Source organism: Strix aluco, chromosome 6 (assembly GCF_031877795.1).
Source record: "Strix aluco isolate bStrAlu1 chromosome 6, bStrAlu1.hap1, whole genome shotgun sequence".
NCBI classification, from domain to species: Eukaryota; Metazoa; Chordata; class Aves; order Strigiformes; family Strigidae; genus Strix; species Strix aluco.
The window spans coordinates 33,081,648-33,108,206 of NC_133936.1; the positions used below are offsets into that span (position 1 = coordinate 33,081,648).

At 35.4% G+C, this 26,559-nt stretch overlaps 1 protein-coding gene across 2 annotated transcripts in view; it reads left to right on the forward strand.

The window, feature by feature from the left end:
- DNAH7 (dynein axonemal heavy chain 7) overlaps window positions 1-26,559 on the forward strand; it is a 116,729-nt gene that overhangs the window by 29,786 nt on the left and 60,384 nt on the right. For both annotated transcript variants that reach the window (XM_074829577.1, XM_074829576.1), the window contains 15 exons: window positions 3,146-3,339; window positions 7,274-7,472; window positions 8,907-9,047; window positions 12,181-12,393; window positions 13,282-13,391; window positions 13,863-14,031; window positions 15,215-15,317; window positions 15,420-15,547; window positions 16,700-16,912; window positions 17,993-18,091; window positions 21,380-21,628; window positions 23,627-23,776; window positions 24,852-25,034; window positions 25,859-26,035; window positions 26,338-26,469. In XM_074829577.1, the coding sequence (XP_074685678.1) occupies window positions 3,146-3,339; window positions 7,274-7,472; window positions 8,907-9,047; window positions 12,181-12,393; window positions 13,282-13,391; window positions 13,863-14,031; window positions 15,215-15,317; window positions 15,420-15,547; window positions 16,700-16,912; window positions 17,993-18,091; window positions 21,380-21,628; window positions 23,627-23,776; window positions 24,852-25,034; window positions 25,859-26,035; window positions 26,338-26,469 (2,460 nt within the window). The remainder of the gene's footprint in view (window positions 1-3,145; window positions 3,340-7,273; window positions 7,473-8,906; window positions 9,048-12,180; window positions 12,394-13,281; window positions 13,392-13,862; window positions 14,032-15,214; window positions 15,318-15,419; window positions 15,548-16,699; window positions 16,913-17,992; window positions 18,092-21,379; window positions 21,629-23,626; window positions 23,777-24,851; window positions 25,035-25,858; window positions 26,036-26,337; window positions 26,470-26,559) is intronic.

The window sequence follows — 26,559 nt, forward strand, 5'->3', positions numbered from 1 at the left end:
CTTCCCCAGTCTATATGAATGGTCTGTCTTAAAGTGTAAAGCTAACTTGAGTCTGTTTGTGCTTTTTTGCATTTATATGCCATTGTATTATAAAATTGCTGTGTATTATAAAATTCCTTTATTTGTTTAGCTTTTAATCACAAATTGGAATAATCATATATTATCCCTTCATTTTAAATATATAATTTAAGCAATACACATTAATGAGAGTTAAATTACTTAGTGGTTTCATTTCCACTTCCCATAAATTCTAAAAAAAATCTAGGATATGGAAGCTTTTCTGTCTGTGTGGAAGAAAGAAAGAAAAAGACAAAAAAAAAAAATCCAAGGGGAAAAAAAATCCCAGGCTGTAACTTGTGATATGTTAAAAATTATATTTAGAAACTAGAGTTGGTAATGGTCTTTTAACAGAGTACTCAAACTATTTTTATATGCTTGTTTTATACTATTTTCTTGATAGAGTTTTTTCCCCTAACTGACACTGACAGCATCACTGACAAAATAAGTTATGCTCACGTTTTAAATGACTGAGAATGATGGCATTCCCTTTTTTCTTCATGACTTAGCAGAACTGTAAATAGGAAATCTATCTTGAAGCATAATTTACTTTTCTTCCTGACTTTTTCTCATAGGAAAGTAAAAACAAGCAGGAAGAACCCCATTTATAAAACTGGCAGCACAGCTTTGATTTGCTTAACCAGTTGTACTTATTCTATTTTCTGATGATAAATGTGCTAAGAAAGGGAACAAAACCTCTTTCTGTTGACAACGTTATGTTATACGTTTGTGCATTAAAAACTGTTTTATAAAACTAATTATGAGCTATGTTTGTATGCTGACAGCTTAATTGTCTATGTATAGATGAAAAGTATATGTAGTTATTGAATTTGTTCTGGTTTGGTATGATGCAAGAGGCAAATGACAAAGTAAATGTATTTCATGTACAAAGGAACACTATGATTATTGTATTAGGGAGGTGCACCCCTGTGAAGATCAATTAGATAAACATAAAATTCTGGGTTTTTTTCAGTAGATTAGAACTATATGTGTAACATGAGCAGGGAATCGAACCAAAGCTGAATGCTAAATTGCAAATAATTTCAAAATGTTATGAGTTTTTAAACTGAAACTGAATTTATAATTTATTATTAAATTCTCCAAACTGATGCTGAACAGCAGTCAGGTTATTGGCTCAAATCTGCATTGTCACCCTGTGAGGAGTTTGTTTCTTACAGATACCTTTTGCACCTTCTGGGCTTTGCACAGCAGTCTAGCCTGTCTCTCCTCATCTGTCCCTTGTCACCCATGCTTCTGCTCTGTGGGACTGGTGTTCTGCAAACTCTTATCAGGGACTTTTCTGAGTGGGACTTTCCATATTTATAATGGGCTCTGACAAAACTGTTCCTAGTGGAAATAGTCTGGGTACATCTTTGATTTCTGTTGTCCATTGTTGGAGTATTCCTTGTTGTTATGGTCAGCAGTTCTTACAAGCCCCCAGGAGCTTGACTAGCCTGAAATTATCCCTACCAGTCTCTTGGTGTTTCTTATTGTTGGATATAACTGTGTCTATTTTTTTTATTTTAATTTTGGATACGCATTCTATGCTGTGTGTTTACAGGTGCAGACTCACTGGGCAGGGCAGAGGGGACCTAAGTGTTAACTAACATTTCTACTTAGCTCTGTTTCCATCTCACCTGGGGTCATTCTGGCCCAATTCAAATTCCAGGGAAATGCAGTCTGATTTAAGTGGTGAAGGAGAAGCTCTGGCAGAAGCTGTGTTCCCAGATGTTGGAAAGTGGATCAGGAGATTGGGATTAATCACTCTCCATTTTCTTGCCAGCAGTTTATCAATATAGAACATTATGTATTGCAACATGAGAGGGTTTGAATCGGCTCATGGTTAACAAGTCAGTTAATGTACTGGCATGGACCCGAAGTAGAACTGAACTAGAACAAATTCAGTCACAGATGAAGCCGAGGCCATACTGGAACTGAGTAGAAGCATTTGCTTCATTTGACTTCTTCAGTCATAAATCTGCATAATTTCCTACTCTTCGATGTGTGTTGTGTTTTACTCCCAAAACACCATATTTGGTGAGGAAGATTAAAAAAAGTAATGATGATTAGGTTATAAATATATAAGGCATATTAAATGCTAGAACCTGATGTTCAGACAACTATTTCTTGAAAGCTTCTTAACTTGTCAATCTTTAGGCCTTTTGCAAAATCTTTTTTGTATTTCTATTAATTGAGATAACTTTCATTTTATGCATTAGCTTTTCTAGGTATTTAGATGCATTTAATTTGAGAGCTTAATTCAGAAAGCACCAGAAAGAGTTTGGAAAGCACTACAGGTCTTAAGATATTTTTTGTCATCTACACAGTGTATAAATATAAGAAACTCAGTGTTTATCCAATAGCGTATCTTGACTGGTGTTATTCAGGTGCTATTATAAAAAGAAATAAAAAGATAATTTTTTATATTCTTAAAGCAACTGCAACTTACCACGTTTTGCTAGCAAAAGTCTTTAAACATGTATTTAGCTAGTAAATGTGTTAGGATCAGAGAATACCTTTTTTTAGATCACATTACTAGTTAGTGTTAGTACTGAAGTGTCAGCGTTGCCTACGTACAACTTTGCCATCTTAATACTTATAATCTTGTGTATATATTTATATATTTTATATGGAAGGAAAGATATTTTTTTTTGCACTGAACTCAGGTGATTACAACTTAAAATGTGTGACTGCATTGTTGTCATAAAAGTACACTTTTAAAAATCCATCAAAATGTTTTAATCATACATGTTGATTAATTACAGAATCCAGTTGAATAGCCAGTGTAAATTGATGTTGCTCCAACAGAATGATGGGAGTTGTGCTGTTTGAATTGAACCTGTTTTGAAAATTATTTTAAAAAATAATAGTTCATGTTTTGAAAAATTTATTTTAATACCAACTGCCTAACTACTTTTCCAGTGAACCCTGGCAATGAAGAATGTTAGTAAATTGTAAACCTGACCATGGTTTGAGTAAAGCAGAATTTGAAATAAAGATTCATTTTGCTTAAGACTTCCTGCAGGGCTGTGTGGTAATTTACCTGAGAAGGCATTAACGTTTTTATCTGGAATAATTTATTTTCCAGGACAAACATGTGCTGACAGTAGTATTAATAGACAAGATGTTGGAAAAACTGAGGAAATGCAATGAATTTCTGGAGCTAATTCTAAAAGGACTTAATGAATACCTAGAGAAGAAGCGCCTGTTTTTCCCCAGATTCTTTTTTTTATCTAATGATGAACTCCTTGAGATTCTTTCAGAGACCAAAGATCCTACTCGGTATGGTAAATTTTAATAGATGTATTTGTGACTTCACAGTGCGTGCAGATAGTCTTGTCATATTGTTTCTCTGAGCCCAGAACTCTCTTTTTTCTCATTGACAGTTATGGTGATATTAAGTATCTGCTTGGTTAGATTTTATCATAGGTGAATGCAGAGTAATTTTTATTGTGAGAAATTAAATTCAGTTCTGTTTTCTAAACTTGTAACCCTTCCATACACTGCTTTTCAGAAGAATCAGAACTCCATATAGTAATTCATGGTGAAATTAACAAACCTGATTTTTCCCAGGAGGAAACTGAATGTCAGATGGAGCCCGTATACTGCTGACTTGAGTTTTATCTTTTTAGGGGCAGTTCTCATTAAAGTATTTCAGAAGTTTTTTGCCATGTTTTAACTCTCTTTAGTATTTCTACTCCCCAACCTCATTCAGGATTAAACTGCAAAAAGTATAGCTCAGTATAAGTCCTTCTTATACTGAGTGGAATTAAATCTATGAAGATTTCTGCAGAAGTGATCTTGTTAAGCAATATAGCCTTTGTTGTAAGCAGAGGAACTAAGGTTTGATTCCCAATATGCTGACTTGATACCATGCAGTGAATGAAGTGCAAGATCATGCAAAAATCACAGAATCATAGACTGGGACCTTAAAGACCATCCAGTTCCCACCCCCCTGCCATGGACAGGGTCACCTTCCGCTAGACCAGGTTGCTCAAAGCCCCGTCCAACCTGGCCTTGAACACTGCCAGGGAGGGGGCAGCCACAGCTTCTCTGGGCAACCTGTGCCAGTGTCTCACCACCCTAACAGTAAAGAATTCTTCCTTATATCTGATCTAAATCTGTCCTCTTTCAGATTAAAAACATTACCCCTCATCCTATCCCTACACTCCCTGATGCAGAGTCCCTCCCCACCCTTCCTGTAGCCCCTTTCAGCACTGGAAGGCTGCTATAAGTTCTCCCTGGAGCCATCTCTTCTCTGGACTGGACATCCCCAGCTCTCTCAGTCTGTCCTCACAGGGGAGGTGCTCCAGCCCCCTGATCATCTTTGTGGCCTCCTCTGGACCTGCTCGAGCAGGTCCATGTCCTTCTTGTGTTGGGGCCCCCAGAGCTGGACACAGCACTGCAGGTGGGGTATCATAAGAGCAGAGTAGAGGGGGAGAATCCCCTCCCTCGACCTGCTGCCCACACTTCTCTTGATGCAGCCCAGGACACAGTTGGCTTTCTGGCCTGCAAGCGCACATTGCTGGCTCACAGTCAGTTCTCCATCCACCAGTACCCCCAAGTCCTTCTCCTCAGGGCTGCTCTCAATCAACTCATGGCCCAGCCTGTATTTGTGCTTGGGATTGCCCCGACCCATGTGCAGGACCTTGCCCTTGTTGAACTTCGTGAGGTTTGCCTGGTCCCACCTCGCCAACCTGTCCAGGTCCCTCTGGCTGGCACATCCCTTCCCTCCAGTATGTTGACTGCATCACACAGCTTGGGGTTGTCGGCAAACTTGCTGAGGGTACCCTCAATCTCACTGTCCGTGTCACCAATAAAGATGTTAAACAGCACAGGTCCCAACACCGACCCCTGAGGAATGCCACTCGTCACTGCTCTCCACTTTGACATTGAACTGTTGACCGCAACTCTTTTGAGTGTGACCATCCAGGCAATTCCTTATCCACTGAGTGGTCCATCCATCCAATCAATGTCTCTCCAATTTAGAGACAATGATGTTGTATGGGACAGTGTCAGAAGCTTTGCACAAGTCCAGGTAGATGACGTCAGTTGCTCTTCCCTTGTCCACCAGCTCTGTAACTCTGTCTTAGAAGCCCACCAAAGTTGTCAGGTATGATTTTCCTGTAGTGAAGCCATGTTGGCAGTCACCAATTGCCTCTTTATTTTCCATGTGCCCTAGCACATTATCCAGGATCTTGCTGGTCATAGAGGTGAGACTAACTGGCCTGTAGTTCCCTGGGTCCTCTTTATTTCCCTTTTTAAAAATGGGGGTTATGTTTCCCCTTTTCCAGTCAGTGGGAACTTCACTGGACTGCCACAGCTTCTCAAATATGATGGATATTGGCTTAGCCACTTCATCCACCAGTTGCCAGGACCCATGGGCGCATATCATCAGGTCCCATGGACTTGTGCACCTTCATGTTCCATAGATGATCTTGAACCTGATCTTCTCCTGCCATGGGCTGTTCTTCCTTATCTCAGTCTCTGCCTTTACCTTCTTTGTCTTGGACAGTGTGGTTAAAGCCCTTGTGACTGAGACAAAAAAGTCGTTGAGTACCTCAGCCTTCTCCATACCCTGGGTTACCCAGTCTCCTGTTTCCTTCTGGAGAGGGCTCACATTTTCCCTCGTCTTCCTTTTATCACTGATGTACCTGTAAAAGCTTTTTTTGTTGTACTTCATGTCCCAGGCCAGATTTTCGTGTCAGGGCTTTGGCCTTTCTAACCTGATCCCTGGCTACCCAGACAGTTTCTCTGTATCCTCCCAGGCTATCAGTCCTTGCTTCCACCCTCTGTAGGCTTCCTTTTTATGTGTGAGCTTGTCCAGGAGCTCCTTGTTCATTCTTGTGGGCCTCTTGACTTCCTCTTTGTTGGGATGCATCGCTCCTGAGCTTGGAGGAGGTGATCCTTGAATATCAACCAGCTTTCTTAGTCCCCTCTTGCCTCCAGCCTTTATCCCACGTTACTGTGCCAAGCAGATCCCTGAAGAGGCCAAGGTTGCTCTCCTGAAATCCAGAGCAGCGAGCTTGCTGTGCGCCCTCCTCGTGACCTTCAGGATCTTGGACTCCACCATTTCATTGTCACTGCAGCCCAGGCTGCCCTTGAGCTTCACACTCCCCACCAGCCCCTCCTTGTTGGTGAGAACAAGGTCCGGCACAGCACCTTTCCTCGGTGGCTCCTCTATCACTTGGAGAAGGAAGTTACCATCAACGCATTCCAGGAACCTCCTGGATTGCTTATGTGCTGCGGTGTTGTCCTTCAACCAGATATCAGGGTGGTTGAAGTTCCCCATGAGGACCAGGGCTTGTGAATGCTCCTATGTCTATAGAGGGCCTCACCCCCTCGATTGGGTGGCCTGTAGCAGACCCCCACTATAACATCTCCTGTCCCTGCCTTCCCTTTAATCCTGACCCATAAGCTCTTGGTCGGCTCCTCATCCATCCCCAGGCATGTCTCTGTGCACTCCAACTGGTCACTGACATAGAGGATGATCCCCCCCATCATCTCCCCTGCCTGTCCTTCCTAAAGAGCCTGTCTCCTTCCATTCAAATACTCCAGTCATAGGAGCCATCCCACCATGTCTCTGTGAAGCCAGTTAGATTGCAGCCCTGCAGGCGTGTGCATGTGTCTAGTTCCTCTTGTTTATTCCCCATGCTATGTGCATTTGCATAGAGGCATTTAAGTTGCGCCCCCCTAAGAATGAAATATGAACGAAAGTGAAAAATAAAATACCAGCTCAGTCACAGAGAAATATTCATACAGTGCAATGAACAGGGCAAGAGATCTTTGGAGGAAAAAAATTTTAAATGTTTCTTTCCTTATTACAAACTATTGTGTTAAGCTTGTACTTGATTGCTTTACTCAGATTCCTTAATGTTTACTATAGTTTGCTGGAAGGGTGTAAATAGTGGAATTTTGTGTACTGTAGGTGGATTAGCAGTTAAAGAAAGAATACTTGTTTATCCTTACTAGTATATGTTACAGAGACTGTAAGTAGTATTTTACATCTTTAGACTGATCTTCAAAAAATACTCTGTTAAGCATCTTGCAGGGGGTAGTACACAAGAATTGTTGAATATGATCTTTTTTTTAACAAACTTAAAATGATCTCTTAAATTATTCAGAAATATTGTGGGTTTTAAAAAAATTAGATCTTTGGTAGTATTGTCAAGAAAAAAATTGTGAAAAGCTGTTTAATACTAGTTTTCTTTGTTAGAGTACAGCCTCACTTGAAAAAGTGTTTTGAAGGAATTGCAAGAGTGGAATTTACTGATGTATTAGATATTACACACATTAAAAGTAGTGAAGGAGAGATTTTGGAACTCATAGAGACAATCTCGACATCAGAAGCTAGAGGTCAAGTTGAAAAATGGCTGGTTGAACTGGAGGCAGCTATGCTAAAGTCTGTCCACAAGGTAACGAGTCCTAACCTCTTATTTTCTAGGCTAATGTCATTCAGCATTGATTTCTTCAGTTTAAACATATACTGGAATCACTCTTTATTCTTTGCAGCTAGCGTGAACATTAAAACAACGAATTCAGTGTTTAAAGGTTTGGTTTTTTGTTTTTTGGGTTTTTTTTTTTAGTTCTGGAGTAATTTTCTGGGTGTAAAATTCCCTAAAATTCTTTAAAATTAAATAGTAGAGTCAAAACCATTTGTGCCAAGGATTCTTTTGCCAGAGATTATTCTACACTTGATATGGTATTAAGGGACAAGATGATTGCCTGTGTGGTTTTTTTTAATGTTCCTCTTAATTATGACTACCTTAATCAAGACCCTTAGCTTTTTTCAGATTGTAGCGTTCTAGTTTTTGCAGTCTCATTGCGTCATATATTTAACTGTCCTTTTCAATGTCAAGTGAGGTAATTAAATGTGCACACACTGTTGCTGATACTGTCTTACAGTACAACAGTTTAATTACTGTAGTGGCATAGCAGTATAGAAGAAAACTTTGTGCATATCAGACATGGACGAACTGAGCTGCTTGAATAAGAAACAGTTAAGCACCGTTCGTCTGCATTTAGCCTTGACTACAGAACTTTTATAATGATCTAAACCAGATAACATTTACATAGTTTACTGACAATACAGACACATTTTTCCCTCATAGATGTATTTTTTTATTGACGCTATTGTGTGTATAGATTATTAAAAGCAGAAAGACTTGGAACTGCAAGACAAATGGCAGATTTTCATTCAGGTAGTTTACACTGCTTGTCTGAGGAGCCATCTAAATTTACTGAGGAGTTTTTTGATAATAACACTTTATTCTTGCTTGGGTTCTGTTATTGATAGGAAAATAACCTGTTGGTATAGCCTGGAAGTTTTTTTCCATGGCAAGTTTTGATTTCATTTGGATTAGTCTTGAGTGGCCCCAGAACCAGTTTAATCATTCCATTATTAGAAAATACACTTGAAGTTAGATATACATTTAAATAACATGATCTGCAAAATTGAAAGCTCTGTGTTTTTACTAGAATGAATAGATGAAAAAACTTTCAGTTTGGGGTATTACCTCTAGCTAAGTTGTAGTTGTGCTTGTTTTCTAGTTTCGTCATAGATGCAGCTAGAAAATTTCAAGTGTATGATGGCAAGAATCATTTTAGAATCTATTGTGAAATCAGTTCTCAGAAATTGTGCGTGATCACTTTGTTCATATTATGACATTCTGGGGTTTTTTTGAGCTTTGCTGAGAGATTTGCTTGCAAGATGTCATTATTATAGAGTTGAATTTGAGGCTGAATCTAGACCCTGATTTATTTTTTATCCTCACTAATACAATCTAATATAAATTAATTCTAAAGCTGAACATTACCTGTTTTCACATGTAGTGCTTTTTCCTGTCTAGGTCATTGGGGATGCACTTGAAGCTTATCCAAAAACTCCACGCGTTAATTGGGTAAGAGAGTGGCCTGGACAAACAGTTCTTTGTGTATCCCAAACTTTCTGGACAATGCAAGTACAGAGTTCTATTAGAAATGGCCAAATGGTAAGAATGTTTTAAATTTAAATTTATGTTGAATTGATATAATGCAGTAGTAACTCAGTAATTTGGTAATCTTTTTGGATGTATAGGTGTTCGATGTAATAGTTGATCTTTTGAGTATCTACTTTAAAGACCTACCTGAAATGTGATCCTTGAAGACTTCAAAGTTAGTATTTCCTTTTGGATATAGTCACCAATGCTTCTGCACTATGTCAGACTGCATTCTATTTAGCTCAACATGTAGATTACATGTTTCTGTGAAAGCAGTCCAGTGGTGTAATCAGGTAGTATGGACTAGCATAGCTTGTCTGTTCATCTTTGCTTCAGAAATCTAACTTACCTTCTTTAACACTTAGTGCTTTTTATGAAGATGGGCTAGGACTAGCATTAGAATATATATACCATCCTCACCCCTGTCTAATGATGAATATATATGCCTTACTGGTACAGAATTTATAATCTGTTAGCTAATGTTAATGGGAATAAAGGTACTTAAGGCACTGAGCTAAGATTCAGGACATGGCATTTTGTAGAACCATTCTTCTGTTTATCACTAAGGCTTACTGTTGTATTTGGAAGTGTTTCATAATTGCCACCATCAGATGAGACAACTAGATTTTCATTCTCTGGCGTTTGTACATCAAGAAATGTACAAAAGAAACATCAAGTTTTTCACAGTTATATGTAAAGTTATAACTTTGTGATACTTCATGATATTCTCTCTTTTCATTTCTATTTTTTGCAATGACATGGTATCAATTGAAAAAAACTTCTGCAGTATTATATTTTTGGATTCTCCCTGTTCATATATAGCTGAGCTAAACCACAAACACAAAATTAATCTTTAATTCATATATGGAGCAGTGTTTTAAGGCTGTATAACATTTTCTGCTTATTCACAAGTTGAAGCAGTGGCTCCTAGTAATAGTGACTTTTTTGAGCAGCTGCATTCTGACATGCAAAGAAAAGAAACTTCTGAGTGTCTTGTAAGAGGGGATTAAAGGAAGAAGAGGACATTATCTGCTAATGCAACCTACCTGAAGATTTGAAAAAGATTGAAAATATTTTCTTTTCCCAGTAATAAAGGAGATCATCGGTTTCCTGGGGAAAGAAATAAGGCTTCTACATACTGCACCATTTATCCTCAATTGGTGAAAGACTTTTAGGAAGGAGGGACAGGAATTCTAATCTTAGAGATTTTATTTTTTTTTTTTTTAAAAAAAGCAAGCCAGCATCACCTTAATAAGTCTGTAGTTAATGTTGTTAATGAATAAAAGTGGAAGTTAAGGAAGGGTTAAACTAATTTGCTTTTGGGAATATTTGTTACAGAACTCTGAGCCTAGACAAAATCTCTTGTGCTGGTCTGTATTTTTTGTAGATGCATGTGCAGGGAAACCTATCCTTCCTGTAGCTTTCACTCAAATTCTGTTGTAGTGGGAACTCTGCTCATGTGGCTTCAGCCCAAGAATCTTTGTTCTGCTGTGGAAAGGGGCTTGTATGTCCTGAAGTAGTGGAGAGGCATTTGCATCTCCTCACAATCTGTCACAAATCTGTGGCAGGGAGAACTCTGTCTTATGGCCTTCAGTATTCTTTCACTTTTCCATTCTTATGTTGCTTACTAAAGCACAAGAAACATGACAATCAGTGACCACATGAGGGGCCAAAAGTACTGTGTTCTGCCTGAAGCACTTCAGTGTTTTCTGGGACAGGATGCCAATGTCATTTAAGATACTCATTAATATTAAATATGTGTTCATATATATATGCACATGCATACACACACATGCTCCCTTTCAAACATTTTTGAGTTAATTGTTTCCAACAAATAACTGTTGTACATAAATCAAAGGTGCAAATTTCTTATTAAAACTTACGAAAAAAATTTCTTTATTAATAAAATCTTATTTAAAAAAATAATGAGCTAAGATGCTGTATAAAAACAGAGGTGTTCCATAAATTTTGAGAGCACTGTCTTGTGGACCATGTGCATTCTCAGTGATATACAGTCATATGGTCAGAAGGATAGCACCAAGGAATGTTACTGATATGGGAGTTGAGGATGTATTCTGTGCCTCAACAGATATCTCTTGTTTGCTGAAGAAGGCTTGGTGGTAAGCAAGTGGGTTATTATCCCTGACTTGAGTGAAATATTTTGGATTTTGTTCTGGTCAGAACTTGTAATACAACACTGTAGAAAGTGAACTGTTTGGAACCCTGTGTTACTGCTTTATTCTGATAACTAAAAAGAAGTCATACTAAGCAGATGATTATCCAAACAATGTTTGGAAAATAACTAGCTGAGATGAAAGATCTCAAAATCATCATAATCTATTGAGGGTTACCAGTGCCAGTGTGTTTGGGACGAACAGCAGGCTAGCAGGGAGAAAGATCTCAAACAGGCCTAGGTAAGTTTTTTTCCAGACAAATAGAAGCCATTCCTCTGTAGAAACATGCTTTGGTGTGAATGTATTACTAAGGTTAATTCCCACTTTTTTTATTTCAGTAAGGCACTTCATCACATCTCTAAGTACTGTCGCAATACAAACGCTTGCCTTAATTGGGCCTTTTCTGTTTACCAGCAGTTTATTAGCATGAAAGAAACTATCAATTACTGTGTAGAAGGAATGATTAAGCTAATTGAACACAGATTATAACCAGAAGTCAATAAACTGAAAAATTGTAGAAAAATGCATTTTCTTGTTAACTTTTTTGAATTATGGATGTGTTATTGTTTCTAACTGTTGTGGGACATAAACGTGTTTTTCTAGTGTGACAGTGTCCCTTAACCATAGAAAGTATATTGTATACATACAAGTAGATCTTTAAAACATGTGTGGCATTTTTATTTTCTTAATGTGAAATGTATAAAAAGATAAGGACTACTTCCTATGTTCCAGGAAGAAAATAGTGTCTGCTGTTTTGTTTCCAGATATGTATCATTGATCTTTTACATATGGTTTTGTAAAAGTAGAAAAAGAACCCCAGCCAAAACCCTATTAAACTGCCAGTGAACGAGGGGCGTTTTACTACTATTATAGCGAGAAGGATTATTTTACTTCAGAGAAATAAAAGAAAGAAAAAATAATCATGCCTTAGACCAGACATGCAACTTCTTAACTTTAAAAAATTTTTTCAGGCACTAGAGGATTTTCTGGAACAGAATAACAGACAGATTGAGGACATTGTCACCTTGGTGCGAGGAAAGCTGTCTCAGCAGAATCGAGTGACTCTAGGAGCACTTGTTGTGCTTGATGTTCATGCTAGGGATGTTCTTGCATCTCTAGTAAGCAAGAAAGTCAAAGATGAGAGTGACTTTGAATGGTTAAGTCAGCTTAGGTACTACTGGGAGGTAAGTGATACCTCTCAATCCTATTAGAAGGTAATTTCTGTTCACAGTTTTTCAATTTCTGCTTGCTTGCTCACACAGAGAATGGTTACACTACTATGAGAATTTCTGCTGATAAGAGAATACCTATAAACCAACCATTTTATGGATTGCTAACTGGAATGGCCAGTAGCCAGCCATAAACAGTTTTTAATTATATTACTTTTTTCATCACTGCTGAGTCTCAGTACATTTGCTGAATTTGCAGGGGGGGTTATAGACAAATTTTGTTCACTCAAAGACTGTATTTTGGTTTCTGATTCTGCAGGATAGAGAATGCTATGGGGATGACAATTTTCAGTTAGAGGTTTTAATCTGACTTATTGTCAATATTATTTTATTTGTGAATTACATTTATTGGAATAATAACAATGTTTATACATAGGATACAATATTTTACATTTATCAAGACAAGATTTCCTGTAATACAGAAGACACTGCATGTGAAATTAAAAAAATTGTATATATAGGAATCATATGTTGCCGTATCAGAGTCATCAGATTGACCATAACTACAGCTATTGGTCATGATTACTTCTGTTTACCTTTTAGAAAGTCCATTTATTTTCTAAGTAACTACATGAGACTGTTTTTGCTCTGCAATATGGTTAGTAGGATCTTTTTTTAGATAAGTCAATGTAAAAAATGGTCTTTTGTTTGATACTTCAGTATCAATTGGCTTTTTATTTTATTTGATTCACATTGGAACTAATGTCTTGGAGCAATCAGTAGTCTCCCATGTAGCTGTTTCTAACAGCATTGGGCATATTAAGGAATTTAAGAAATAGTGTTGAGTTGGTGTGAGGTTTTTAAAAATTATTTTATCTATAAAATTAATGCCTTATTTCTTAGGAAGGGCATCTACAAACAAAGATGATCAATGCTGGACTGAGGTATGGATATGAGTATCTTGGCAATACCCCTAGGCTGGTTATTACTCCACTTACAGACAGATGCTACAGGTAAAACTGCAAGTTACAAAATGTACTGTATTAGCAAGAATTTATTTAGTTGAGATATTTTAATTAGACCTGAGAATAGATTACTCCAGAGTTGTATTTTCTATGTTCTAATAGGCATAATTAGAATAGGATACATTCTTTTGGTGGAATAGAATTGGTCCTGTATGAATATTTTAATTTAAATTTGTGATAAAAATTAATCTAAATTAATCTTTAATAAATTACACGAGGATTTAGCTTGAGAAAGTAGAAAGTAAGCTATTCTCTATCGTGAAGTTCTAGTAAACGTCATACGTTACTACGTGTTTGTTAAACTACAGCTGGCCAGGAGCAAGTAAACTGTACCATCACAGGAAAATGCAGATATGAAACAAGTTTTTAAAAGTTTCTGGTAAAAGTTAGAGCAGCTGAAAAAATAGCATAAAAATCCATACAACTTTTTTTTTTAAAAAAATATTATTTCATTTCCAGAACCCTGTTTGGTGCACTACACCTACATCTTGGAGGTGCCCCTGAAGGTCCTGCTGGAACTGGAAAAACAGAAACTACAAAAGATTTAGCAAAGGCTGTAGCTAAGCAGTGTGTGGTTTTCAATTGTTCTGATGGATTGGATTACCTTGCATTAGGAAAATTTTTTAAGGTTTGGATAAATCTTGAGGGTCTTAATCTCAATTATATTAAATCCCTTTAATTATTTTGGCACTTGAAGTGGTCTTAAGGTATTGTAAATGAATCTTTCTCCAGTTCCAGACTGCTGTGTAATGCTAGTATTGTGCAGATAGGTCTTACAGTAAGAATCTAACCGAGATATCAGATTTTTTTAATGTGCTCTGAAAATGAAGTATACCATAATAATTTTATTTGCTTTGAATAGGCAACATAGATGCCATTTCAATGAGTGCATTTTTAATATCTGATTGCAAATTTTAGGGGACTTGAGGTTTAATCTAAACTTTAAATAAGCTGGTAAGAGTTATAATGTTATACAAATAAAGCATATATTCATTTCGATATTAGCCTGAGTAGACAGCTCTGTATTATGAAAATCTATCCTGAATGGTCATCTGTGTTTTATAACCCAGTATCCTGGTTTGAACTGGAATGATACAAAAATAGAGCAAGTATGCTTTCCTCCCTGGCATTATTCTTACCCTCTGAGTCAGAGGTGGCATTAGAATGATGTGATTTGTCTTCAAAATTCAACATGGTGGAAGTTCACCAAAATAAGCTAAATTAAGAGTTTTTATTTAGAATGATGAACGCAAAATTCTTTGTCTTAAATAGAATTACTGTTAACAATGTATTAGATGCTGTAGTGCACTTTAGGTAACTGCACTAGGTAACATGGTATGCCATAACCAAATGGTTAATTTTAGCCATGCAGAAGTCCTTACATTGCCTTTTGTCACTGTGAACACTGTTAGCATAGATGCAAAAGAAGAGTAGGTTTTTTGGAGGCTTGTTTAGTGCTGAAGTCTTACTCCTTGTCCAGTTGGAAAATAGTGACTATAAAGTTAAACATGCAAAATGTGTGTATTTGATTGGCACTTTGCATGTGACAGAAGAATTAGGATTTTGGATTAGTGTCTTAATTGGGTTTTTTTGTTTTGGTTTGTTTTTTTTTTTACAAGCAAACAGTTTTAAAATTTTTGTAATTCTTTTTGAAACAAAGTCTGTCTAGAGTGATTTTGTTTCAAAGTTAGTGGATCATGGAAAGAAGTCCTTTTTTTGCACATTAAAACTTCTTATTCCAGAATTCTTTTGATCAGCATGTCCAAAATAAGTCATTACCTATTAGTTAGTCATGCATCTGTCTCTTCTAGGGTTTATTGTCTTGTGGGGCATGGGCTTGCTTTGATGAATTCAACAGGATTGATTTGGAAGTACTCTCTGTGGTTGCTCAGCAGATTTTTACTATCCAAAGAGGTAACCTGTTCTTTTAATCATATCTTTCACTTACATATGACAGAGAATAAAGATGCAACAAAACCTGCCCAGCAATGACATTAGTTTTTTATTTCTCCACAGGCATTAATTCAGGATCTGATTTAATAGTATTTGAAGGAACTGAACTGAGACTGAACCCTACATGTGCTGTCTTCATTACCATGAATCCTGGTTATGCTGGTCGTTCAGAGCTTCCTGATAATCTTAAGGTATTATAACACTTGTCATTTTATTACTTTTAATAGCTAATACAGAAAGTAAAAAAAGAAACTACTTTTTGTCATATATGGAAATTTTTAATATCAGTTACCTTCAGTTTTTGATTACACTAGTGTAAAAGTCATCTCTCAGAAGAGAAAGACATTAAAAAGGGTAATTAGATTGAAAAATAGGAATAAACTAAATTATAAAATGTCAGGAAGTGGTTGCTTGATTCAAGGTCTGACTGCTAGGATTAAAAAAAAAAGTTAAAAACCCCCCAACTTCCTGTGTTTCTTGGCTAAGCACTTGAAAGTTCAAAAATTAAAAGGAATGCTTTATAGTGTAAGTAGTGAACAGTATCTTAATATTGAATAAAAATGTGGGGTTTTTATCAATTGCTGTTCTGCTCTTTCAGTTTGATCTGAAGGGATTTGTGGTGTTTTTAATGTAAGAGATTTGTGTTCTGTTTAAGTTTGTTATTGAGTGATTGTTACAAGAGTGTTACATCCTTTCTTACCCTTTAAATACATTTGTCCTGTATCCATAAAGAAAAGGAAATCTGAGTAAGTATCTTAATAAATCAATAAAAATATAGAGAAGTACAGTCTTTGTAAATATTTCTCAGAACTATCTGGGAAGTTTACTCACTAACACATGGCATGAATACAAGATTCAAAAATACTATTTGTATAGATGAAAGAGGATAATTTTAAAAACTTTCACGTAGAATATGAAAAGTAGCAAAAGTTTTGTCTGTCTGAAAGTATTCTAGTGCTTGTTTGGTAGAATGGTAAAGTTGAAGCATAGGCTGAAGGTAAACAATGCTAGTAGGTCTTGACAACATCAGTTTATTTGTGGTAGTGGTATTGCACTCCCCTATTCCTTCTAGAGCTTATGGTGTTTTATGTGTTTTTGCTGTTAATTTTGAATTAAGACCTACAACCATGAATTGTCACAATGGAAAATGAAGTATTTCTAAGCATTTATGGAAAGCTATTAAATATATTGTAGTCGTAATCATGATACTTAAATTTAATTGGCTGCCACTGTATTAATGAAATAATGAAAACCCAGTATTTTATGTCATAGTGGAAAAAAGTTGTATATAATAATGTGGTATAATTTTTTCTGATGTGATTTTTCATATATATGTCTAATAGGCTCTCTTTAGAACAGTAGCTATGATGGTTCCTGATTATGCCATGATTGCAGAGATTGTTCTGTATTCTTGTGGTTTTGTTACTGCTCGACCTCTATCTGTAAAAATTGTAGCTACATATCGTCTGTGTTCGGAGCAGTTGTCTTCTCAGCACCATTATGATTATGGAATGAGAGCTGTGAAGGCAGTACTCACTGCTGCTGGCAATCTTAAGGTAAATGATTTTTTCAGTTTTCTTTGTCATCCAGTGACTTAGTAACATGTCTCTTTCATAACAGAATATACACTATCCTACATAATGGCAAGTAGCTGTTTAAAATTTCATCCTGTGATAGCTAGAAAAACGAAAACTATGTATTATGTGTAAGCTGAGGAAAGTCGAGATAAAACTACCAGTCCTTTCACCACACCACTTGTCACTGACTGATGTGCCTATTAAGTGTGTTGATTATCTTTCAATAATTCTACTTAAATGCAAATTTATAGAGTTGTTTGGCATGTTGACCACTGCTTTGCTCTGCTTTTCTTCTCAAGTTCAGATGCCTTTGCCATAGTATTTGAATACTTTCGAGTAACACTGGCTAGTATCTGCCACATGTGACTTTGATCACTCTTTTATCCTGAAGAAAAATGGTGTAGGATGTAGTAATCTGTTTTGGCTTGCATTGTAGATGAATGCATACGTTTTACTAAGAAACTAATCTGCTGGGTTTTTTAATTCAATTATTTTTATTTAGACAGAGTAGTATAATTTATAATTCTTTTCCATTCCAATTTTTTTTCAACCTATAATCCTACTATTACAAAAACCCCTACGAAATTCAAGATCAGTAACTAAGATATGTATTGTGGCAAAAGAGGCACTTTTTTATTTTTATTTTTTTTATAACCTGGGAAAGAGATCTATATGCAAGCTTTTAGAATTTCCACTTTGAAGGCAGAAGTTTTATGTTAAAGTAGGGAAAAGTATCCTTCTAAGGAAGAAAAGGAATACATCTTAGAAAGTCAAAACCCAATTATTTAGGAAAAAATGCCATATCAGATTTATAGTAACACCCATCACTGGGCATAAACTAAAGTGAAATTGACCTCACTATACAAACCTACTGCAAGCACCTTGATATGAATATATAAACATACATCCAGAAATATGTTGTTATCAGTGGACCTGAACCTGCCAAAATACATACATAGATGCATAACTGGAAATGTTTAGTATAACAGGCAAGTTTAACATCTGGTTTTTTTTTTTAAACTATAAAAATTAACTAACACTGTTTTTTATATTTTTTAGCTGAAATATCCATTGGAAGATGAAGAAATTTTGCTCCTTAGATCCATTACAGATGTCAACCTGCCTAAATTCTTGTCTCATGATTTACCACTTTTTGAGGTAGAAAACATAAGATTTTTAGTAATGTAGAGAGCTTACTAAAAATACTGGTTGATAAAAATATTATATAACTGGTTTATCAGAGAGATCGACCAAAGACTTTTTAAATCTAGCCTGTAATTATTTTGAAACTTAGTCTTAACTGTTTCTTCCTAGCAAATATAGTGAGCATTTGTTTTTTGATAGTTTAGACCAATGAAAGTTTCTGCCAAATCTACTGTTTGAAATGGTAACATACTATTTTTATATATTGGATATCCAAGATTTCAGAGTACCTTATTCTTATGAAATAGGTAGGTACTAATAGTCTCCTCTTTATAAGAGAAAGTTTGGATTTTCATTTAAAACATCCAAAACAGTAAACAGACTAAGTGGCCCACATTCATTCTTGTCCTGAGTTGATCTCAGTATGGAACTGAGGTGGAGAAAATGATCTGTAACTTGCTCCCCTGATTTACAGGATGCACTAACACAGTCAGTCTGTGTCCTAATATGTGCCATTTGGATTGGATTTCTAATCTGTTACTGCAGGATAGGCGTTTTTAACATACCTCTGATAGAACCAGACATGCCCAACACAAATGTGAGCTGTGAATTTCATTAGGAGAAGTTTGCAATCTGCCTTGGTAGCTGTGATCTTTCTGTGTCCTGTTAGAAAAAGAAAGCATTGTCCTTCATGTGTACCTTTTTAAACATTAGTGGAAAGATCTTATTTGGAAAAAAAAAATGGTTTCTTCGTATACATCCATGGGAATTTGTGTGCAATTATACACTCACAACATCAAAAGCTCTCATGAGTTATTTTGAATAGTAATATTTTAGCAGTCATATTAGTTGCAATTATATTTTTAGTGCATAATACTTATTTTTGTGTAATTTTATAATGGAATAAAATGAGGTAATTTCTATAAGAAAACGTCCATGAGGGAATGAAATATGGAAGATCTTTCCTTCAGGAATTGTAAGAAAAAGCTTAGAAATCTGAAGCACAGGAAACGTAATTACCTTGCCTAAAGTTACAGGAAAATGTGATGAATTAGAATCTGAACATATGTCTCTGGACACTGTTACTCTAATCTAATTAAAATTCTGCCTAAATTACACACTTGTTCCTGAAAACAAGTCATGAGCTTGAAGGGAGATTTCATATTTTCATAAGTTTGGAAATAGGATAAATTTAGAGAAGTTGTCTGGGAAAACTGAAGCATCTTCACTAGTTGTTTCTCTAAGTTTCAGACTTCAAGAATAAGAATAGCAATGTTAAGAATTTAATGTACAGGGTTTAACTCTATGAAGTAATACTGTATGTTTTTTACTTTAATAGAATAACAAATGTGTGTTGATTTAGAGATGAAATAACATTGTACATACTAATATTTTACTTGTTGGCATATCCCAAAAATAGGAAAAAATTTATATGTTGAAACTAGGAAGTACCACATTATTCACTTGTAAACAGCAAAAGAAGGCTAAGGAATGTAAGGCTAATAAACAGAATTAAAGTAATTATGTCAGTTACAAGGAAAAACACTGACAAATGAGCATGATGCCACAATGTCACTGTAATGAGTTATCCATTGGGGGACAAATTTAAGGGTCAATAATAACTTAGGCCTAGAGTATGTGGGAATTGTAATAGCCTAATTCTGTTAGTTCTGGAATAAAGGAGATTTGTATAAAATTCTTTTCAGATACAGAAAGAATTAGAAAAAGATTTAAGTTCAGCCATAGTAATGGAATTTAAAAATTTAAATATGCTTTTAACAATGATTTCCATTTTTATTATAAGAAATATTAATTTCTTCCCTCAGTTTATATATCTCACTTGAGAGAAGTGGGAAACACCCATGTCCTCCCTCATTCATTTTCATTTTGCTGGTTTTGTGTTTGTTGTGCAGGTCTCCAGTGTAGTCAGGTACATCTGGCTTGAGATACAGAGTAACTCTTCCATGTTTATGTAGGAGCATCCAAATAATATGTGCTCTCTGTCTTGTTTTGCTCAAAACTCTGCTTCACTTAATTTTGAATTATTTATGGTCCATCCATTTTTGAATCTTTCTTTTAATACTCTCCTGTAGTATATTGCATTAGGCCTATCATGAAGTCTTTGGGTCCTATTAATGGGTTCATTTATAATATTGAGCCTGCTCTGTTGTGGAGAAGATGTTTTTGCCCAGAAGTACAACTTCTGTTGTGATACTAAATGGTTTCTTTTAATGTGATATTCCTCCATTTCCCCATATTTATGTCATCCATTTTGTAAGAAGGAAATGATGAATAGATTTTTTTTTTCTCTTATTATCTAAGTTATAAAATCTAGTAGGCAGAGAAAGACAAGTGTTTAAATCTTTAACTGTGGAGAAAATGTGCAGGAGATGAATGACCAATGGAAATTTTACATCATGTGTTTCAGACAAGAAGAGCTGCTCACCTTGAATGCAGCTTGATATTTCACTTGGGAAGTATGATTATTTTCATCAGAAAAGCCCCGCTTCTGTCATAGTCAATTGTAAAACATGCCCCTGGTAGCACAGAATGTTAAACATATATTTGAATACACTTTAATAAAACAAACACTTTAAGGTCAGGATGTGGTATGCTCATTAAGATGTTAACAGTAGAAACTAATAGTGCTAAAAAAACCAAGGCACACAGTAGAACGAAACCAGCATACATAGTAACAGGAAAAATGTCAAAATAATCCAATTCTAAGTTCACCAATAATTCCTGTCACTGTAATTTCTAAAGAATATGTTTTATTTTTAATGTTTTCTCAGTAATCTTTGCTTTCCAAGTTGATACTTGAGGTCTGTCAGATTGAAATGATAGCCTAGAGATTCTTTTTCTCATTTGTTATGTCTTCAGTTTATTCTGTATCTATCGTGTTTTGTTTTAAGCAAAACCGCAGGATCTTTGCTTTTAAATTTAGAATTCAGTTAATTATTTTTCAGTTATTGAGGGGAAAAAAGGGAAACTCTCCACTTTCTAACTGCAGGTTTTATAAACTAGTTTAATAAAAGGTAATGTTTATCAGGAAAGAATATGCTTAGATAGTTAATCACTTCCCTATGTTCCCAAGTAAACATGAAAAAGATACATGAAATAAATGTCAATAATAAATTACAAAGAATTTTGGCTCAGACAAGGGTGACATGTGACATTCATAACTATTTTATTTTAATCAAAAATAGGTATTGCTCTGCCAAGCATCAACAAAGGGTTGATTACATGAGTTTCAAACAAAATTACTGTGAAAATAAGTGTACTTTCTTTTAATTGTTTGGATAGGGTATTACTTCTGATTTGTTTCCTGGTGTGAAGCTACCAAAACCGGACTACAATGACCTATTGGAAGCCATCAAAACAAACTGCGGTGCTATGAATTTGCAAATGACTGATGTATTTACTATGAAGATCTTGCAGATATATGAGATGATGGTTGTGCGTCATGGCTTTATGATAGTTGGAGAGCCTTTTGGGGGAAAAACATGTGCTTATCGAGTTCTGGCAGGAGCACTGGGAGACATATGTGAGAAGGTATCTAAACATTTTTATAAATACTTCTGGTGAAAACTATTTTCAAACAAATTCTATAAACATATTTTAGTATTTATACTGAATACAGACTTTTTTTTAAGGAACGTAAAAGTATAAGGAAAAGCTAAAGAGTTTTATTGAGAAGCTGTGCTTCCAAACTTACATAAGATAGGACGACCCAATTTTAAATATATACATTTCATGTGTTCCTACATGTGGTGTTTTATCTAAATTCTTTCATTGGATTGGGCAAGCATTAGCTACTTGAAATTTTACGATAAACTGTTCCTTGTGAAAGCTTTATATCAGATTTCCAACTTATTCACATGAGAGCTGCTGAACTCTCCATTAACAGAGATTATTCAGTTTAGAACTAGTCCAAACAATGGATCTGCTTAATAAACTTATACAAAGTTTTTAATATTTTCTGATAAGAATATAATAGACCCATGTAAACCCAGAAACTAAATAGTCTCAAATTTTGATTATTTTTGAAACCAGAGTGTATTAATTTTTCAGACAAATTTTGGATCTTAAATCCAAGATCTGTTCTGCTAAATATCTTCTCACCTGACATAGAAGTGGGTAATAATTGTTATTTGTGAAACATTTAAGTGGTCCAGTAGTATAGCTGTAGCAAATCTGGCTCAAATTCAAGCCATCAAAATATTTATGTTCCATATAGGATCTCTGGAATCCTGCCACTTCAGCTGTGGAAGCTTTTGCAGAATAGTCTAATCATAGTTACTGTCTTTAGTATTCTGTGCTCTAAGGACCTCTGGATTTAGTCTAGTCTGAGCTGCTAGGATGGAATGTAAACCTAGTACAAGGCACTTTTGTAGCTGTTTCTGAAATGAAGCATTTAGGATTTTAGACTTGAGAGATGACTGGCCCACTCACTGAACTCCAGGCACCCCCAGAGAAAAACAGTAATAACCAAGAAGCATAAGGGATCTTCAGGGCACTGAATTTCTTCAGGTTGGCTGACTGGAAGCATGCAAACAACCTTAGCAAGATAGTTTCATTTCCTTAACGGTGATCTTCAGGCAGACACCTTGTATTTTTCTGCAGATATCAGCAAGACTAGACGTGCTAGCCTTTCGCACTGGTATTGTTATCAAACAGAACTCCGTTCTTGTGACCATTTATTAAAAGCTGTTACTTAGTTGCTTCCTATATTATACATTAAATTGTGAAGCCTCTGCTTTAGGTATGTGGGAGAAATTCTGTTCCTTCCTGTCACTCCAATAAAACAACTACCTGAAAGGAGGTTGCAGAAAACTGGGAATGAGTCTCTTTAACCAAGTAACAAGCGATAGGACAAGAGGGAATGGCCTCAAGTTGCGCCAGGGAAGGTTTAGACCAGATATTAGGAAGCATTTCTTTACAGAACGGGTTGTTAGGCGTTGGAATGGGCTGCCCAGGGAGGTGGTGGAGTCCCCATCCCTGGAGGTGTTTAAGAGTCGGGTAGACTTAGCACTGAGGGATATGGTGTAGTTGGGAACTGTCAGTGTTAGGTTAATGGACTGGATGATCTACAAGGTCTTTTCAACCTTGATAATTCTGTGATTCTGAGATCTCAGAAATTTACCAAGGCAGTCATATTTATTCCTTAAACATGGGAAAAATGGGATAGAGAGACAAAAGGGCTTGGCCTGTTGTAATCCCTGTAAGCGTAAGAATAGAACTTGGGTCTCTTGGTTGACTGCCTCATGTCCAGTTCACTAACATTAAAAAAAAAAGAATTCCATTTTCATTTATCAAGCCACTGTACAGTATTAAAATTAGACTTACAACTACATGTGATAAAGTTTAGATAATTGTCTTTAGACACGTGTAAACCACCTTTCAAATGTAATATGTGTGATGTCTTTCCTGCTGTAAACTGATGAAATTTTTATGAAGATTTAATAATATATAACTAAAATTCAAAATAAAACAAATGACATAATAAATTGCATGTTTGGTGTTAACATTTTATTACTTTTGTGTCCTCAGGGGCTGATGGAAGAAAACAAAGTTCAGATCACTGTTTTAAATCCCAAATCCATAACAATGGGTCAACTATATGGACAGTTTGATCCAGTGTCACATGAATGGTCAGATGGCATCCTAGCAGTGAGCTTCAGAGAATTTGCTTCTTCCCCAGTACGTGCTTAACAGGCTTAGAGCATTTTGGGAAATGACTTTTCAATTTATACATTTTAGATTTTAATTCAATGTTGTTTGCATAACCATTCTAGGATTTGTATGCTTTATTATCTGAATGCAGAGACTGCAGTTTGTCTTGTTTGTAGTATGCTCCATGCAAAGTACTTTTTGGATGATGGTGAAGATCTGTGTTTCAGAAGTCCTTATGTGAAGATAAAGGGGTTTTTTGTTTGTTTGCATATGTTATCAATAAATTAATAATCTTTCTACCATATTGTCATTCCTTCTTTTGTCTGATTATGGCCCAAATCTGTGCTGTTTTTTATATATATATATATGGGTATTTTGACATTTATTTTGGAAGAAACTGCTGTCTGAGTGTGGCTTATGGCTGACCTTCCATTAAAGTCCATTGAAATATTTTCACTGAGTATAATAAAATATGTATCTCCCTGTCAGATACTTTACTTTTTGCTAGTGATTGCAGTATCAGACTCTTTGCCCCCATAAACTTAAATAAACTAGTAGTATATTGAAGTTGATCAGTGCATTCACCACCTCTAATAACACTTGAAGAACTGCACAACTGCTTTGTATTTTCCTGTGAGAAATATGAATACCTATGATTATTTGCTTATATTGTAAAAACTCAGACATATTACATTTAGATATTAGCATATTCATTAAATTAGTCCTATTGACTTCCATGACAAGAGTGCAGTACTACCAATGAGTAGTAACTTGTATTAACAATCTCACTGTGTCATAAGTCAAAGTATTTGAATATGTTGCAGTTTGACAGAAGCAATGTACTGCACTGCAAGTATAACTGAAAGAAACCAAAGATATTAACCTTTCGTAGTTAACTACAGTATATGCTTTAAAGTCATAAAACTAAATTGTGAATATAGATTGTGATTTCAGAAACTGCTTGTGAATACAACTCTGTACTCCAAGTATTTTCAATTATTTTTTTGTGGAAAAATAACTTTAGACCTAAAATATTTCTTTTACAGTAAATGTAATAAAATAAATTGAGAATATTTGATTAAAAATATTTTCTGAAAACCAGACTCCGGATAGAAAATGGCTGGTTTTTGATGGACCAGTGGATGCAGTATGGATTGAGAATATGAATACTGTGCTTGACGATAATAAGAAGTTGTGCCTTATGAGTGGAGAGATCATCAAAATGTCACAGCAAATGAGCCTTATTTTTGAACCAATGGATTTAGAAGTTGCTTCTCCTGCTACTGTAAGTACCTGTCTTTGAAAGACTGATCACAAATGTCTCTGAAATGTATTCTATTTTTTTAGAAATATACTCAACTGAGAATAGTAATTTTAAGTTTGTATTTCTTTGATATATGTCTAAAATAAAGAACATTGTTGCTTAGTTTTCTTGTTTAAATTTTTCATAATCTTACAATATGATGTGAAAAATTACATATTTACATATGTAATGTACATTACATATACAGAATACACTGTAACTGTTCATTCTGAGCCTTGCAAGTGCCTGACAAGAAAAATAAAACCATTCATGTGCAAATCTTTAATCTCCCAGACAAATTTTGATAAAACCAACAATCACTGCATTTCTGCCGCATGTCTATATCACACCTATTTTTTCTGATGGCACTTTGTGGAATGCAAAAATTTTCTCTTGAATATGAATAGAGATTCAGATAATAATATAAATAAACAAAATATATGCATAGTCATACTGGTAAGGAATTTTTACTTAAAAATTATATAAAACTTAATTTAAAATTAAGTGTTAAGCACTCTAGTAGTCAGTTTATTATCTTATGTGACCTTAATGTTGGGAACTAATTCTGTTTAAGAGCAAAATTTGTCTTTGACATTAGGTTTCCTGTTGCCTGAAGAAATAAAGCTAGGCTTGAAACTTGTCTGTCTCAGGGCTCACAGAACCCCACTGTACATTTTATACCAACTTCTAATAATTCCAGAAGCTGTATGTTATAACACTGAGTGTTATTTTAAGTTCTTGTAGATAGGAAACAAACTTTGGAGATCGCATAAGATAACATGCACCTGTTTGTTTCTTTATTTTAGGTTTCAAGGTGTGGTATGGTCTACATGGAGCCCCATATGTTAGGCTGGAGACCATTAATGATGTCTTGGCTACATACAGTGCATTCAGGAATCAGTTCTGTGCATAAAGAATTTATAATAGGCCTGTTTGACAGAATGGTTTCGCTCTGTCTTGAGTTTATTAGGAAACACACAAAGGTAGGATAAAGAACTTTTCTGAGAAACTAAGAGTTTATGAATTACTTCCACTTCCAAATGCCAAAGGAACAAATTTTATTTGGACCATATTAATTTATATTTATAAATTTTTAAAAACAGCTGTTAAGATGAAGGCTGTGTGCAAGGTTTCTGTGTATTAATTTGCTTCTGAAGGTATTTTAGACACATTTATCCTACATATCTTTATCTTCACAGTGAAGAAAACACTGCTACCATCTAGCAGTCTCTTTTCAGTGAGTAAAACACACCCGCAACTGAAAGTATTTCTTCTTTCTTTTCAGGAACTGTGTCCTACTTCAGATACAAACTTAATTCAATCACTAATGAATCTGATGGACTGCATGATGGATGAATTTGCTGATGAAGCCAAAGTTAAAGCTATGAATGACCATGACATTTTCTCTTGGCTTGAGGTAAGCAGTTTGTTTAACATGCAGAGCAGGGAATTCCAAACCAGGCTTTAGTGAAATGGACTTCACAAGCAATAAAACCTATATTTCATA